Source organism: Hyla sarda, chromosome 3 (assembly GCF_029499605.1).
Source record: "Hyla sarda isolate aHylSar1 chromosome 3, aHylSar1.hap1, whole genome shotgun sequence".
In the NCBI taxonomy this organism is placed as follows: domain Eukaryota; kingdom Metazoa; phylum Chordata; class Amphibia; order Anura; family Hylidae; genus Hyla; species Hyla sarda.
In genome coordinates this window covers 316,080,680-316,095,818 of record NC_079191.1, presented here as the reverse complement: position 1 = coordinate 316,095,818, position 15,139 = coordinate 316,080,680, and the positions used below count along the sequence as shown (strand labels likewise).

Below are 15,139 nucleotides of genomic sequence, written 5' to 3'. Positions count from 1 at the left end.
CATTGTTTTCACGGCGGGGTTAGAATAAGCTTGTGCAGCTCTCCGGTGCAGGGATTGGGGGAGCTCGGCCATCAATATGATAGCCAGGCTCCTGCTGTAACTACCCGGGGAGGAGTAGTTAAACTCTTTACATGCCATAGTGAAATGGTGACCGCAGCATGTAGGGAGTCACTTTATTCACTTTATGGACTGTTATTGTGTTTAACCCCTTAAGGACATGCGCCGTACGGCGCTGCATAGCATCACTTCGCGCAGGAGCTGCACTCTCTTCATTCACAGCGGGTCCCGGCGGCTGTCAGCAGCCGCGGACCCGCCGGTAATGGCAGACATGAGCGGTCGTGCTGATGTCTGCCATTACCCCCTCAGATACTGTGATCAATACAGATCACAGCATCTGTGGCAGTGCGGCACTTAAAAATGGCGTAAGGAGGTCCCCTCACTTGCCTCCGGCCGTCTCCCTAGTCTTCTGCACTGATCTGTCTTCTAGCAGACCAGAGCAGAAGATCGCCGATAATATTGATCAGTGCTATGCCCTATGCATAGCACTGAACAGTATTAGCAATCTTGTCCCCTATGGGGACTATAAAAGTGTAAAACTTATTCATACACAAAAGTGTAAAAAAAAGATAAACATATTTGGTGTCGTCACGTACGTAAATGTACAAACTATAAAAATATAATGTTAATGATCCTCTATGGCATATGGTGTAAACGTAAAAAAAAAAAGTCCCAAATTTCTGCTTTTTTTATCACATCAAACTGCAAAAAAGTTGTAAAAAAGTTATCAAAAAGTCACACATGCGCAAACGTGGTACTAAAACTACAGATCATGGTGCAAAAAATTAGCCCTCACACATCCCTCAATACAGAAAAATAAGAAAGTTAGAGGTGGTCAAAAATAGGGTAATTTGAAACGGACTGATTTTGTAAAAAAAAAAGTGAGATTTTTTAAAAAGCAGTACAATAATAGAAATGTATGTAACCATGGGTATCCTTTTAATCGTATTGACCCAGTGAATAAAGAAAACATGTCATTTTCCCCATAAAGTCTACAGCGTGGTGAAAACGAAACCCCCACATTTGAAAAACTATGATTTTCGTTTAAGTTTCCTTACACAAAAAATATTTACTTGGGTTTACCATACATTTTAGGGTAAAATGAGTGATGCAATTACAAAGTGCAACTGGTCACGCAAAAAACAAGCCCTCACATGGGTCTGTGAATGGAAATATGAAAGAGTTATGGATTTTAGAAGACGTGGAGGAAAAACTAAAAACACAAAAATAAAATTGGCTGTGTCCTTTAGGTCAAAATGGGCTGTGTCCTTAAGGGGTTAAAGAATCTCCAACTTTCTCTCTTGTTGGCATAAGTTCACAATGGATACCTTATATACTCGAGTATAAGCCGACCCGAATATAAGCAGAGGCCCCTAATTTCACCCCAAAAACCCAGGAAAAGTTATTGACTCGACTATAAGCCTATCATCATACACAATACATCATCCCCCCATGTAATCAATCATCCAGGCCCCCCTCCCCCTTCATAATCACCACCTGTCAATCCCTTCATCAGTGGTCTTCAACCTGCTGACCTCCAGATGTAGTTTTGCAACAACTCCCAGCATGCACGGACAGCCATCGGCTGTCCAGGCATGCTGGGAGTTGTAGTTTTGAAACCTTTGGAGGTCTGCAGGTTGAAGACCACTGTGGCCTTCGTCATCATCACCCCCCTCCATCATCACCGCCTGTCAATCCCTTCATCAGTGGTCTTCAACCTGTGTTGGTGTGAATTCTTGACTATTTTAGAGCTCAAAAGTTGCTGTAATAATTTATCAAACGGCACATGGACGTTAAAAAATTTCGCTGATTCAACTTCTAAAAAAAAAAAAGTCGCAGATGTTGTGCAGTCATGCGACTTTTGTGTGAAAAGTCACATATACCCTGACTTAAAAGTCGCACAGAAAATGTAGGGCAGGGATGAATTGACCTGAGAAACTGTCTATTTCTGGGATCGTGCGGCAATTGTGCGACATTCGCACTTAGTAAATGGGTAAAAATCATGGAAACGTTTCTAAAGCAATTGTCGCATAAAAAGCCGCAGGGACCCATTATGTCAGATTTTGTGCGAAAAACAGAGTAAAAAGCAGTTTATAAAAGCTTTCTAAATGTCTTGATAAATCCCCCCCATTGTGCTGTGTTGTTATCTGTCATTACTAAAGCAGCTGAACCATCAGGATTTGTGTCTCATCCAAATATGCAATTGAAAGATTTAAAAAAAAAATTTATACAAAAACCTGTCTTACTGAAGATTTGGGTTTCTTCTTTTCACGTCCTTCATCAATCTCATCAGAATCTCCGTCACTATCAAGTGCCAGCAGTTCAGGATCCAGAGGATCTAGCGGTGGCTCATACAGAGCAGTGTTTAATGGCAAGTACCGGAGCTCATTTGGGGAATACCTGGAAAGCAATGGAAAAAAATATATCATGTACAACAGGTAATCTTTTCGCCCCAATAAGCTTATGTATGTTCAGAATCCTGTCACTTACACCACCCTAGTGTTGTATAGAGTAGAGGCGAGACCATAGTTCAGCCACATATAGTTAGGATTTGCAGTCAGTAGTACTTTATTGTGAAATATAAAGCGATCATTTGCACTCACACGATACAGTATAGGTATGGTAGGCTAAAGTAGCAGGTCATGCTTTATGTGGACATGCCGCTGTTGTTTGGATTTTACGCCCCTTGACCCTCTCCCTCACTTAGCCCAGATGCACGAGTTCCAGATATAGGTACTGTTTAAGACAAATTGAGCTCTGATGTGCGTGGTCTGTCCTCAAAGGGGTGGGAAAACTGCTTTGTCCCATTATAGTCCTTGTCCGAGGCTGCCTGGCTATCACAATTATTCCTACGCCATAGTGTGTATAGAACCCTGTTATTTCTGTACAGGATTGGCTTACACTCCAACTCCTGGTGTCAACGATGTATGCATCTCCCTCTCACACCTAAATGTTGTCTCTTGGGACTTATTGGCTGCAGTGAGGAGCCTACTGGCCCTGAAGTGGGAGTTTTGGCAAATTCTCTTAATGCCCAGTTCTGGCTTTGCCCCATTTCTCCGGCTATTACTGAGTTAATTACACACATTTCCATGATTGTGCGCTTTGAAAAGGGGGATCTACCAAAAGCGTAAAGTGCTGTATAAGTTCAATTCGGAATGGGGCCCATGGTATATACACAGTCATGGCCGTAAACGTTGGCACCCCTGAAATTTCTCTAGAAAATGAGTATTTCTCACAGAAAAGGATTGCAGTAACACATGTTTTGCTATACACATGTTTATTCCTTTTGTGTATATTGGAACTAAACCAAAAAAGGAGGAAAAAAAGCAAATTGGACATAAAGTCACTCCAAACTCCATAAATGGGCTGGACAAAAATATTGGCACCCTTTCAAAATTGTGGAAAAATAAGATTTTTTTAGGCATGTGATGCTCCTTTAAACTCACATGGAGCAAGTAACAGGCGTGGGCAATATAAAAATAACACCTGAAAGCAGATAAAAAGGAGAGAAGTTCACTTAGTCTTTGCATTGTGTGTCTGTGTTTGCCACACTAAGCATGGACAACAGAAAGAAGAGAAGAGAACTGTCAGAGGACTTGAGAACCAAAGTTGTGGAAAAATCTCAACAATCTCAAGGTTACAAGTCCATCTCCAGAGATCTAGATTTGCCTTTGTCCACAGTGCGCAACATTATCAAGAAGTTTGCATCCCATGGCACTGTAAGTAATCTCCCTATGGCAGGAGACCCAGGAGGACCCCACTGCTGACACAGAGACATAAAAAAGCAAGACTATATTTTGCCAAAATGAACTTGAGTAAGTCAAAAATCCTTCTAGGAAAACGTCTTGTGTACAGATGAGACCAAGATAGAACTTTTTGCACATTATTCTACTGTTTACCGAAAACGGAATGAGGCCTACAAAGAAAAGAACACAGTACCTACAGTGAAATATGATGGAGGTTCAATAATGATTTGGGGTTGTTTTGCTGCCTCTGGCACTGGGTGCCTTGAATGTGTGCAAGGCATCATGAAATCTGAGGATTACCAATGATCCCAAACATACGTCAAAAAGCACCCAGAAATGGATGGCAACAAATCGCTGGAGAGTTCTGAAGTGGCCAGCAATGACTCCAGATCTAAATCCTATTGAACACCTGTGGAGAGATGTTAAAATTGCTGTTGGGAAAAGGCGCCCTTCCAATAAGAGAGACCTGGAGCAGTTTGCAAAGGAAGAGTGGTCTAACATTCCGGTTGAGAGGTGTAAGAAGCCTATTGATTGTTATAGGTTTTAATATTAAGTTAAGGGTGCCAATAATTTTGTCCAGACCATTTTTGGAGTTTGGTTTGGCATTATGTCCAATTTGCTTTTTTTCCTCCCTTTTGGTTTAGTTCCAATACACACAAAGGGAATAAATGTGTATAGCAAAACATGTGTTACTGCAATCCTTTTCTGTGAGAAATACTTCATTATCGTGAAAAAATTCAGGGGTGCCAACATTTACAGCCATGACTGCAGGTAAGTACTGCCGTTGTTTCCAGAGACTGTAGTCTAATTTGATTGGCTGGTGAGGGGGGGGGGGGGGGGGGGCGGTTGTCTCCCAGTCACGGACATTTCCTTATTTAGGTACAGAATTATCTTCTATGATGTCTCCATTCTACGGACTGGGTGGAGTAGGACTATATGAAGTTGTATTGTACACTGTAAATTGTGCCTTTCTTTTAAATCTTTGTGCATGGAAATAATTTTATTGTCTGTAGAAGTTTACTGTGTATTTTTGTAATTGTTTGTTTACTTCATAACATACTAATAAATATTTACTTCATAACATACTAATAAATATTTACAATTTTAAAAAACAGGACACAGTTCTCCATCCCTGCCGGGTGTAGATGGTGGGTGAGAGAAAGGTTGTGGAGTGCTCTTCTGGCTGACAGTGTACCTGTAGCTGAAGGTGTGCGCCACAGCCAATCACTGCACGAGTCACATTCGGACACCAGAGTAATAAGATGACTTTTTTAAATATACATTTATTTTAGAAAAAAAAGTCAATTTTACTAAAAAATCTAAAATTAAAATAGCCACCACTAGGGGTCATCTGTCTTTATGCAGACAGACTACTCTGTATTTTGCAGTATACTGGATACCGGCCGTAAAGTGTGTTGGTATCCAGTATAGGAGGTCCCCATTGCACCACTACAGCCTTCAGCTGTTCCTAAACTACAACTCCCATGATTGGAGTTGTAGTTTTACAACAGCTGGGGGTACAATCTTTGTTAAAATATTTTAGAGCTGTGTATTCTCCAGCTGTGTGCCTCCAGCTCTGGCAAAACTACAAAGTATGTGTGGGCATGCTGGGAGTTGTAGTTTTGCAACAGTTAAAGGAAACACTGATCTAAAAGTGCTTTACAAACACTGCAGTTCCAGCTGTTACAATGAAAAACTACAACTCCCAGAATGATTGAACAGCCAAAGCTTTCTGACTCCTAAATGACAAAGAAGCTGATCGGACATTCAGGAGTTTGTAATAGCTGAATGACACACATAGTGACAGCTATGTTGATTAGCATCCAGCATTACTAGGAACAGATATAAAATGTATGCATAGAAACTACTGTGCAGTGATTTGCAGACTTCCAGGCTGCTCCCAGGCTCAGAACAGATGAGTCGTCCACAGTAAGGGAGAGAGATTGACACGCCCCCACCAGAAGGCAAGAACACAAAGCAAGTGAGCAACATATAAATGCTATTTGTTAGGGATATATAGGTCCTAGACACAAAAATGATATGTACGGGGAAATAATCATGGCGTGAGGACGCTCGCGCAAGTTCTCTCTCCCCTCCCGTCTCCTGGCCCGCTCCCCCCACCCCCCTTCCTCGCTGGGGAGGATGGAAGCCGTGAGTGCTGGCAGCTGGGACAGTGCATTATTGTATGGGGGAGTAAGCTGACTTGTGGACGCCAGAAGATAAGAAAAAGATTGAAGTATTGAAGGAGCCTGGGGGAGTTGATGGAAGGAGAAATGTTTTGAGAGGTTTAAGATTCAGTGGAGGAGAAGGAGCTGCAAACAGGCAGGCAAGGCGGCTATGCGCTACATGGTTTTGCCCGCTGGAAGTATCTGCCCAGCGATGCACATGGGGACTTGGCGTCTCCACGGCCATGCCAGCAACTTCAGCAGTCAGGTGAAAGGGGATGTCCTCCTGCACTGTGCGGCACCCTTGCTCAACGTCAGGGTAGGTCACACGTCTCCCCAGGAACCATGCAGCTCCCGTACAGTAGCTGAGGCCATGATACTGTATACTGCCATACTGGCCAATGTATGGCTGTTATTTGTCAGCTGAGAACCCCTTTTTTAGGGCTCTTGAAGCCGAAATGAGTAGATTGTTGTGGGGTCAAAATAGAGTTCACATGAAATACGCAGACTTAACTAGCCTTAAGGGTGAAGGAGGCTGGGGTCTCCCTAAATTTAAAATCTATTATTTTGCTATTAAATTACAGAATCTCATTAAAGGGAAATATAACTGGAAGCGGTAAGAATGTACTGGAAGCGGTAGAGTCGGGTTTGCTATTGAAGAAAAGGGTGGAGCACTTGTCAATTCTTAACATGCATAGATGAATATGGGAAGAAACAAAGTTGTAAAATTAAAGGGAGTTTTGAGTTCACAAAAATATGGAGGAATGGTAAATTTATTGAATTTAATTGTGGGATGGGGAATGATTTATGGACCAATAGTGGAATAGAATTGGTGAGTCAATTTTGCGTGGGGGGAGTTCTAAAACCCTTTGAAATTTTGAAAAGGGAATTTGGTTTGGCAGATACTCACAAGTTTTGGTATGTTCAATTAGCTGAAGCATATAGATGCACTAATAAAGAGATTTTTTCACTAGCAATACATTTAGGGATAGATCTTTTGAAATCAGAAAATTTAGCAGGGAGATATTTGGGGAGGATTTATAAGACACTATTAAGGAGCCCACTAGATAATAGGTTGTTAAGGATAAAAAGTAAATCGGAAAGAGATATAGGGGTAACAACTAGCACAGAATGGGAAGGTATCTTAAAGAATACTTTATGTTGTACACTACATAAACAATATCAATACACTCAGTTGAGAATCATTTTGAGATTATACTATTCTCCAATTCAATTGTGGAAAATGAACTGTAGAGAGGACAATGAGTGTCCAAAATGTAAAAAGGAACAAGCAAATTATTTAACTTGTTTTGAGATTGTAAAAAAATGTAAAAGTTTTGGAGGGAGGTCTGCAACTTCATTGAAAGCCATCTACGTGTTAAAATCTTGATCCAAAAGTTTTAATTTTGGGAGCTATATTTGGTTATGACCGATATAAAGAAAAGCTTAGCAAAAAGTCTATTATAGCAAAAAAATTTGATTTTGAGAATTAGAACATTGGAAAATCTATGGGGTAAAATCTGAATACTTGAAAAGTGTCATAAATAATCAAGGAAGAGTCTAATAAATCATGGAAATACATGGGGTTTGATGTGTATAGAGCAGGTTGACTTATAAAAGGGGCTGTGTAAACTGTTGGATAAGTCTGTTCCTTTTTGTGTACTAATAAAAATATTTGAATAAAAAAAAAAATGATATGTACAAGAGAAGGATTAGGTACTGAGTAACATACCATTTTTTTGCACTATGACAGGTACATGCTTTAAAGGGGTAGTCCAGTGGTGAAAAACTTATCCCCTATCCTAAGGATAGGGGATAAGTTTGAGATCGCGGGGGGTCCGACCGCTGGGGCCCCCTGCGATCTCTCTGTACGGGGCCCCGGCTCTCTGCCGAGATAGCGGGTGTCGACCCCCGCACGAGGCGGCGGCCGACACGCCCCCTCAATACATCTCTATGGCAGAGCCGGAGATTGCCGAAGGCAGCGCTTCGGCTCTGCCATAGAGTTGTATTGAGGGGGCGTGTCGGCCGCCACTTCGTGCGGAGGTCGACACGCCCCCTTCCCGCGGGCTGTCGGGGCTCCGTACAGGAGATCGCAGGGGGCCCCAGCGGTCGGACCCCCCGCCATCTGCAACTTATCCCCTATCCTTAGGATAGGGGATAAGTTGCTCACCACTGAGTCACCACTGGACTACTCCTTTAAGGACCAGGCTGTTTTTCATTTTTACACTTTAGTTTTTTCCTTCTCCCCTTCTAAAAATCATAACGCTTTTAATTTTGTACCTACAGACACATATAAAGCCTTGTTTTTTGTGCCACAAATTGTAATGACCAATAATTTCATAATAAAATCTATAAAAAAAAACTTTTGGGGGCTTCCGTTTCTGCGCAGTGCACTTTTCGAGAAAAATTCCACCTTATCTTTATTCTGTAGGTTCATACGGTTACAAGGATATCCAATTTATGTATTTATAAATTTTCTTATTTTTTTTTTTTTTTTTTTACTACTTTAAAAGAAATTATAAACTACAAGCACCAAAATCAGTATACTTTAAATTGTCCTTTTCTGACTCCTAAAACTTTACCCCACCCATCACCCCCACACGGGGCTATATGAGGGCTAATTTTTTGCACCATGATCTGTAGTTTTTATTGGTACCATTCTTGTTTTGATTGGACTTTTCTTTCTTTTTTATGGTATATAAAGTGATCGAATATGCACAATTTTGGACTTCAGTATTTTTTTTCAAGGGTACGCCATCAACCGATTTCATTTACATTATATCTTAATATACATTTATGGACATGGCGGTACCACATTTTTATTTTTGTTTACATTATTTTATTTCTTTTTTTAAATGGGAAAAGGGGGGCGATTCAAACTTTTCTTAGAGAAGGGTTTATTTCACTTTCATAAATTTTTTTTTGTCCCATAGGGGGCTATAACATGTAATCTTGCAATTGCATACACTGTTCAATGCTGAGCTCTGGCTCAGCATTGATCAGTGTTATCTGCACTCTGCTGTTCTGGCTTGCAGAGGCTGGCTGGAACATCAGAGGACCGTTCAGATGGCATGGAGGCAGGTAGGGGACCTCCCACCATCCACATAGCTGATTGGGTTTCTGCGATTTCGTCACGGAGGTCCTGGTCAGCTCCCCAAGTTAACCAGCAATGTTAAAACCTGCATTTAGATGCTGCAATGAACTTTGATTGCAGCGTCTAAAGGGCAAATGCCGGGCACTGGCCCAATTGGCGATGTGCGGCATTAACTCGTGAGCGCGCTTCAAACTGTGGGAGCGGGACCAGGGCATACAGCTTAAATATCATATAATCCCAAAATAAATGGACAATACTGTCACAAAAGCAAACAAATCTATACAAAATGATTTAGTAAAATAAACATTTACCTTTTATAATACTCCTGAAACTGTCCAGGTATAAGGGAAACAGGGTAAGGGCTTACTTTAGTAATTTCTGTAGGCAGAATCTTGTACTTTCCTTGAGGTACCTGGATTACCTATGGTTTTGGGTAAACACATTAAAATATTTCTGAATGTACAGGTTGAAAAAAAGTAGATCACCAAAGGTATATTTAATAATATATAATTAAAATTTATTTTTATTTATTATTTGCCGGGCAGATTTCAAACCTAGTGTATTTGCTGCATAACTCCTGCTGCAGAAGTCCCTTTCCCCTTCAGCCAATCACAGGCTTTACACCACTGTGGCCTGTGATTGGCTGAAAAGTGAAAGGTCCTGTAAGATGAATAGTGAAGAGAGCAGGGACCAGAGCGCACGGAGGGGAACGACATCTTCAGGGACCGGGATTAGGTGAGAAAAAGTTTTTTTTTTATTTTACTCATTTTTCCTTTTACACTTAGCTCAGTGTTTTTCTAACAGGGTGCCTCCAGCTGTTGCGAAACTACTACTCCCAGCATGCCCGGACAGCCTTTGGCTGTTCGGGCATGCTGAGAGTTGTAGTTTTGCAACAGCTGGAGGCCCCCTGGTAGGAAAAGACTGACTTTTAGTATTTTTCTTTACCTGCTCTGGCCGGCCCCCGCCACGGGAGCCGACCCGAGCAGATAAATCGCATGTTTTCCCGGGGGCTGCATCGCTATATCGCATTGCTTTTGTGATATATCGTGCAGCACGGCCGGGAACTCTGCAATTCTACCCCGAGCGTGACTCGAGGTTACCGATCCTGGCAGGGAAAATTAACCCCGAGTCACTCTCGGGATTACCGCTCAGGAGGTTAAACATCACTTGCAGTACTGCCCCATCCCTTTACCTGGCAAAATTATTATTCTGTGGTCTACCTACAATTTGATAGACAAACCCAGTGGGGACTGCTATGAACGCTAGTACTAAGCAAACTATATTGACAGCCGTTTCATCAAACTATGCTCATTCACCTGCATACAGGTGGATTCATATCCTGTCCTCATATCCTGACTTAAAGGAGTACTGCAGCTATAGACACTTATCCCTTATCCGTACGGGGACCCGGCATTACCGCGTTTGTGCGGTTAATGCGCGTGCCGTCGATCTCACTGATGTTGACAACACCCTCCCCTCCATACAGCACTGTGGGAGAGACAGGGAACACTGCATCGCCGCTTTTCCCATAGAGATACATGGAGGGGGGGTGTTGGCCACGGCATCATGCTGCGGCCTACAGGCCTCCTGCATGGGAGTGCCGCTGCCCCATATAGAAGATCACAGGTTTCCCAGCGTTCGGACCCCCCATGATCAGACACTGTCTATGGCTGCAGATCTCATTTAAGGAAATGAGGCACACATACACTTAGAATACACTTAAATTATTACAATATGTTAAATAAACATGCTAAAATCAATTCTGTCTTTAAAGGAGAACTATCATGCAGGACAACTTATCTCCTATCCAAAAGTGCACCACAATTCTCCCCGGATATCTGTGTGCGCTATATAAATAAAAAAAAATTTTAAGGATGCATCGAAATTTCGGCTGCTAAAAATTATCGGCTGAGGGAATGCCTCCCCGATAATTGGGAAGTCCTTCGGTTTAACCCCTAAAAGACGCATGGCTTACAGGGCACCTGGGACTTATTGTACCGGGACGTACCTGTGCCCCCCAGAGTCCTGCTGCGGTTCTGATGTGACTGCAGGAGCTGCGCTCGCACCGTAAACCATGGTTCCTGGCTGCTATTAGCATCAAGGGACCTGCCAGTAGTGGCCATCAACCCCTTAGATGCCGGGTTCCGGTGACTATACTGATAGCCAGCGGGGGGTGAGGATCAGATCAGCTAAGATGGCAGCCGGAGATCTGCTTACCTGCCTTCTGCTGCCATCGTGGGATCTTCTTCTCTGGTCTGCCATTGAGCAAAAAATTTTTATAACATCAACATACCGTATTTATCGGGGTATACCACGCACCGGCCTATAACACGCACCCTCATTTTACCAAGGATATTTGGGTAAAAAAAGTTTTTTACCCAAATATCCATGGTAAAATGAGGGTGCGTGTGTGCGCGTGTTATACCCCGATACACCCTCAGGAAAGGCAGGGGGAGAGAGGCCGTCGCTGCCCGCTTCTCTCCCTCTGCCTTTCCTGGGGTCTAGAGCCCTGCTGCCGGCCCTTCTCTCCCCCTGGCTATCGCCGCCGCTGCCTGTTCTGTCCCCCTGACTATCGGTGCCGGCGCCCCATTGCCGGCGCCGATAGCCAGGGGGAGAGAAGCGGCGCTGACAGCCAGGGGGAGAGAAGGGGCAGCGGCACCCATTGCCGGCACCGCTGCCCCGTTGCCTCCCCCCATCCTCGGTGGCATAATTACCTGTTGCCGGGGTCGGGTCCGCGTCCGCGCTGCTGCAGGCCTCCGGCGTGCGTCCCCTGCGTCGTTGCTATGCGCATGACGTCAATGCACCGCGCCGTGCATAGCAACGACGCAGGGGACGCACGCCGGAGGCCTGCAGCAGCGCGGACCCGACCCCGGCAACAGGTAATTATGCCACCAGGGATGGGGGGAGGCAACGGGGCAGCGGCGCCGGCAATGGGTGCCGCTGCCCCTTCTCTCCCCCTGGCTGTCGGCGCCGCTTCTCTCCCCCTGGCTATCGGCGCCGGCAATGGGGCGCCGGCACCGATAGTCAGGGGGACAGAACGGGCAGCGGCGCCGATAGCCAGGGGGAGAGAAGGGCCGGCAGGGCTCTAGACCCCAGGAAAGGCAGGGGGAGAGAAGCGGGCAGCGACGGCCTCTCTCCCCTGCCTTTCCTGGGGGTGTATCGGCGTATAACACGCACACAGACTTTAGGCTAAAAATTTTAGCCTAAAAAGTGCGTGTTATACGCCGATAAATACGGTATTTGGTATCGCCAGGTGTGGAAATGTTCAAACTATAAAAATAAAAATGATGTTAATAATCCCGTTCAGTGAACGGTGTGAACATAAAAAAAAAAAAAACACCATAGTCCAAAAATATTGATTTTTAATCGCATCATTGATCAGGCAAGGAGGAAAAAGAAAATGCTAAATAGTAATTTTTTTTTTATTTTTTTTTTATCGCTCCCTGTGAATGGAGCCAAGCTGTAATACCACACCAACTGGAGACAGACAGGGAGCATGTTTTTTTTAAAAGAAATTAGTTCTGTTTTTCTATTCTTGGATAATCCCTTTTAAAGGGGTCAAAGTAGGCGTGGCTTGGAACTTCAGGTTCAGCAGAAGAGTCTGGCAGAAGAAGTGCAGTTGGCACCAAGTACCAACAGGATAACCACATCTCCCACATTTGAAGCAGGGCCAGTACATAATGCTTGCTGCATTTTTTCCCCACATTGGCCCAAAGTTTATAAGGGGGCCGGGGCTGGTTTAGTGTACAGGGCGTGATGTTTATTTTAGTATTATTAACCTTGGTGCCCATTTGCTCGATTTCAGGGAACAGACATGTTTCCTGAAACAGTCATTCAAAGCAAGAGATGTTACAACAGATATAAAATCGATTACAGGGGCATATGATGGCATAGACTACAGAATAGCATGCAATGTCAGGCTGCTGCTTCCAAAGCCGGCAGGATATTGTCATGTATAAAAAGAGGCATGGACTCAAGGGACAGGGACATAATACTCCCCCTTTATAAAGCATTGGTACGGCCTCACCTGGAATATGCTGTTCAGTTTTGGGCACCTGTCCATAAAAGGGACACTGCGAAGTTGGAAAGGGTGCAGAGACGCGCGACTAAACTAATATGGTGCATGGAACATCTTAGCTATGAGGAGTGATTAAAGGAGTTACAATTGTTTAGTCTTGAGAAGAGACGTTTAAGGGGGGATATGATAAACGTATATAAGTATATTAATGGCCCATACAAAAAATATGGAGTAAAACTGTTCCAGGTTAAACCCCCCCAAAGGACGAGGGGGCACTCCCTCCATCTGGAGAAGAAAAAGTTTAGTCTCAAGGGGCGACACGCCTTCTTTACCATGAGAACTGTGAATTTATGGAACGGTCTACCTCAGGAACTGGTCACAGCTAGAACAATTTACAGCTTTAAAACAGGATTAGATACATTCCTGGAACAAAATAACATTAATGCTTATGAAGAAATATAAAATCTCATCCCTTCCCCAATATCGCGCCACACCCCTACCCCTTAATTCCCTGGTTGAACTTGATGGACATATGTCTTTTTTCGACCGTACTAACTATGTAACTAGGCAAGTAGTCCTGCGGCAGATACAACCTCATACGGGCACACCTTCAAGCTTAAAATTTTGTCAGTACATACAGATGGGCACCACATCCAAGTACAGCAACAAAAATTACCTTAGAGGTGTAAGATCAAATAATCAATTTTTGTTTCTTTTCTTGCACTTAACCCCTTAATGACCCAGCAAATTTTTTTTGACTCATGTTTTTTTACCTCCTCACATTCCAGGACCCATAGCTTATTTTTTCTATGACAAAGTTGTATTGGGGGTTATTTTTTGTGGGACCAGTTGTACTTTTCATTTGAGCACTTTATTTTATCATATAATACAGAGCCAGAAAAAAAATTATATGTAGGGCAAAATTTAAACAAAAAAATGGAACTGTGCACTTTTGTGGGGCAGTAATTCACAATATGGTAAACCTGACATGCTAACTTTATTCTTTCTTTTATTCGATTTGAGTGATACCAAACTTGGATCATTTTTGTTTCACTTTAAAAAACTTCAAAGTTTTTGAATGTCATGTTCTGACCTTTTTTTATTTTTCCACCTACGGAGCTGTGGGTTTATTTTTTGCGCCATGAGCTGCAGTTTTTAACGGTATCACTTTTGCGTACATGTGACTTTTCGATCATTTCAGGTTTTTTCCTGGGACGTGATGTGACCAAAAAACAGCAAATTTGGCATCTTTTTTTGCCTCTCCGCTGTCCATCATTAAATGCTGATGTTAGCTGAATCTCCCAGTTATGACGTGGACCCGATCCATGCACCCGTGTCGTGTCCGCCCACGCGACCTATGATGTACATGTAGGTCATGGGTCAGAAAAGGGTTAAACTTGGTATGTGAAAATTTGTTATCTATGTTCTGACAACTTTTAAAGAGAAACTGACAGCTAGTAAACCCAATATGCTGGGTTATATTGTGGGTGAATAGCTGTAAAAAGAGGAGTTTCTCACATATTTAAGTGTAGTATTGCCAGAGTTCTGCCTTAATTCCGTTGCATAGTTTTGCAAAATGGAAGCGGGGAGCCAGCTTGCCGAGTTCCCTGCCTCAATATTTACTCCCCGACCCGACCCCTTTCTGAATAAGCAAAGTTCATGACCGTCATGGCAGCAGGATGTGAGACTGTGAGAGGGCTTTAAGCACTTACTCTAACAAGCAGGCTAGTGAAAAAATGTAGCCCAGGCAGTGAATATGGAGGAGGCAGGGGAGCTCAGCGTGCCGGCTCCCCACCCAAATTGCTCAAAAGCAATGGAATCAAGAACAGGCAGAACTCAGGAAATACTATACCTAAATATGTGAGTAACCTTTCTTTTTACAGCTTTCCACCACCTGCACTATGACCCAGTTTGGGTTTAGTGCAGGTGAACTAGCGGTCAGTTTCTCTTAAGTCTTTTTTTGTGTTTGTGTTGTTTTGTTGTTTTTTTAAAAGCTGACATAAGCTCTGGGTTATTTTGGATGATAACCAGTGCCTGTTGATGACTCTTCTGAGTGACC

At 43.2% G+C, this 15,139-nt stretch overlaps 1 protein-coding gene across 8 annotated transcripts in view; it reads right to left on the bottom strand.

Annotated features, from left to right (window-relative positions):
- The window catches only part of PHF10 (PHD finger protein 10), a 60,397-nt gene that overhangs the window by 25,561 nt on the left and 19,697 nt on the right, over positions 1–15,139 (bottom strand). For 5 of the 8 annotated variants that reach the window (XM_056567120.1, XM_056567118.1, XM_056567122.1 and 2 more), the window contains 2 exons: positions 9,374–9,483; positions 2,295–2,457 (listed from right to left, as the gene is read on the bottom strand). In XM_056567120.1, the coding sequence (XP_056423095.1) occupies positions 2,295–2,457; positions 9,374–9,483 (273 nt within the window). The remainder of the gene's footprint in view (positions 1–2,294; positions 2,458–9,373; positions 9,484–15,139) is intronic. The other 3 variants (XM_056567119.1, XM_056567125.1, XM_056567124.1) reach the window with 1 other exon arrangement.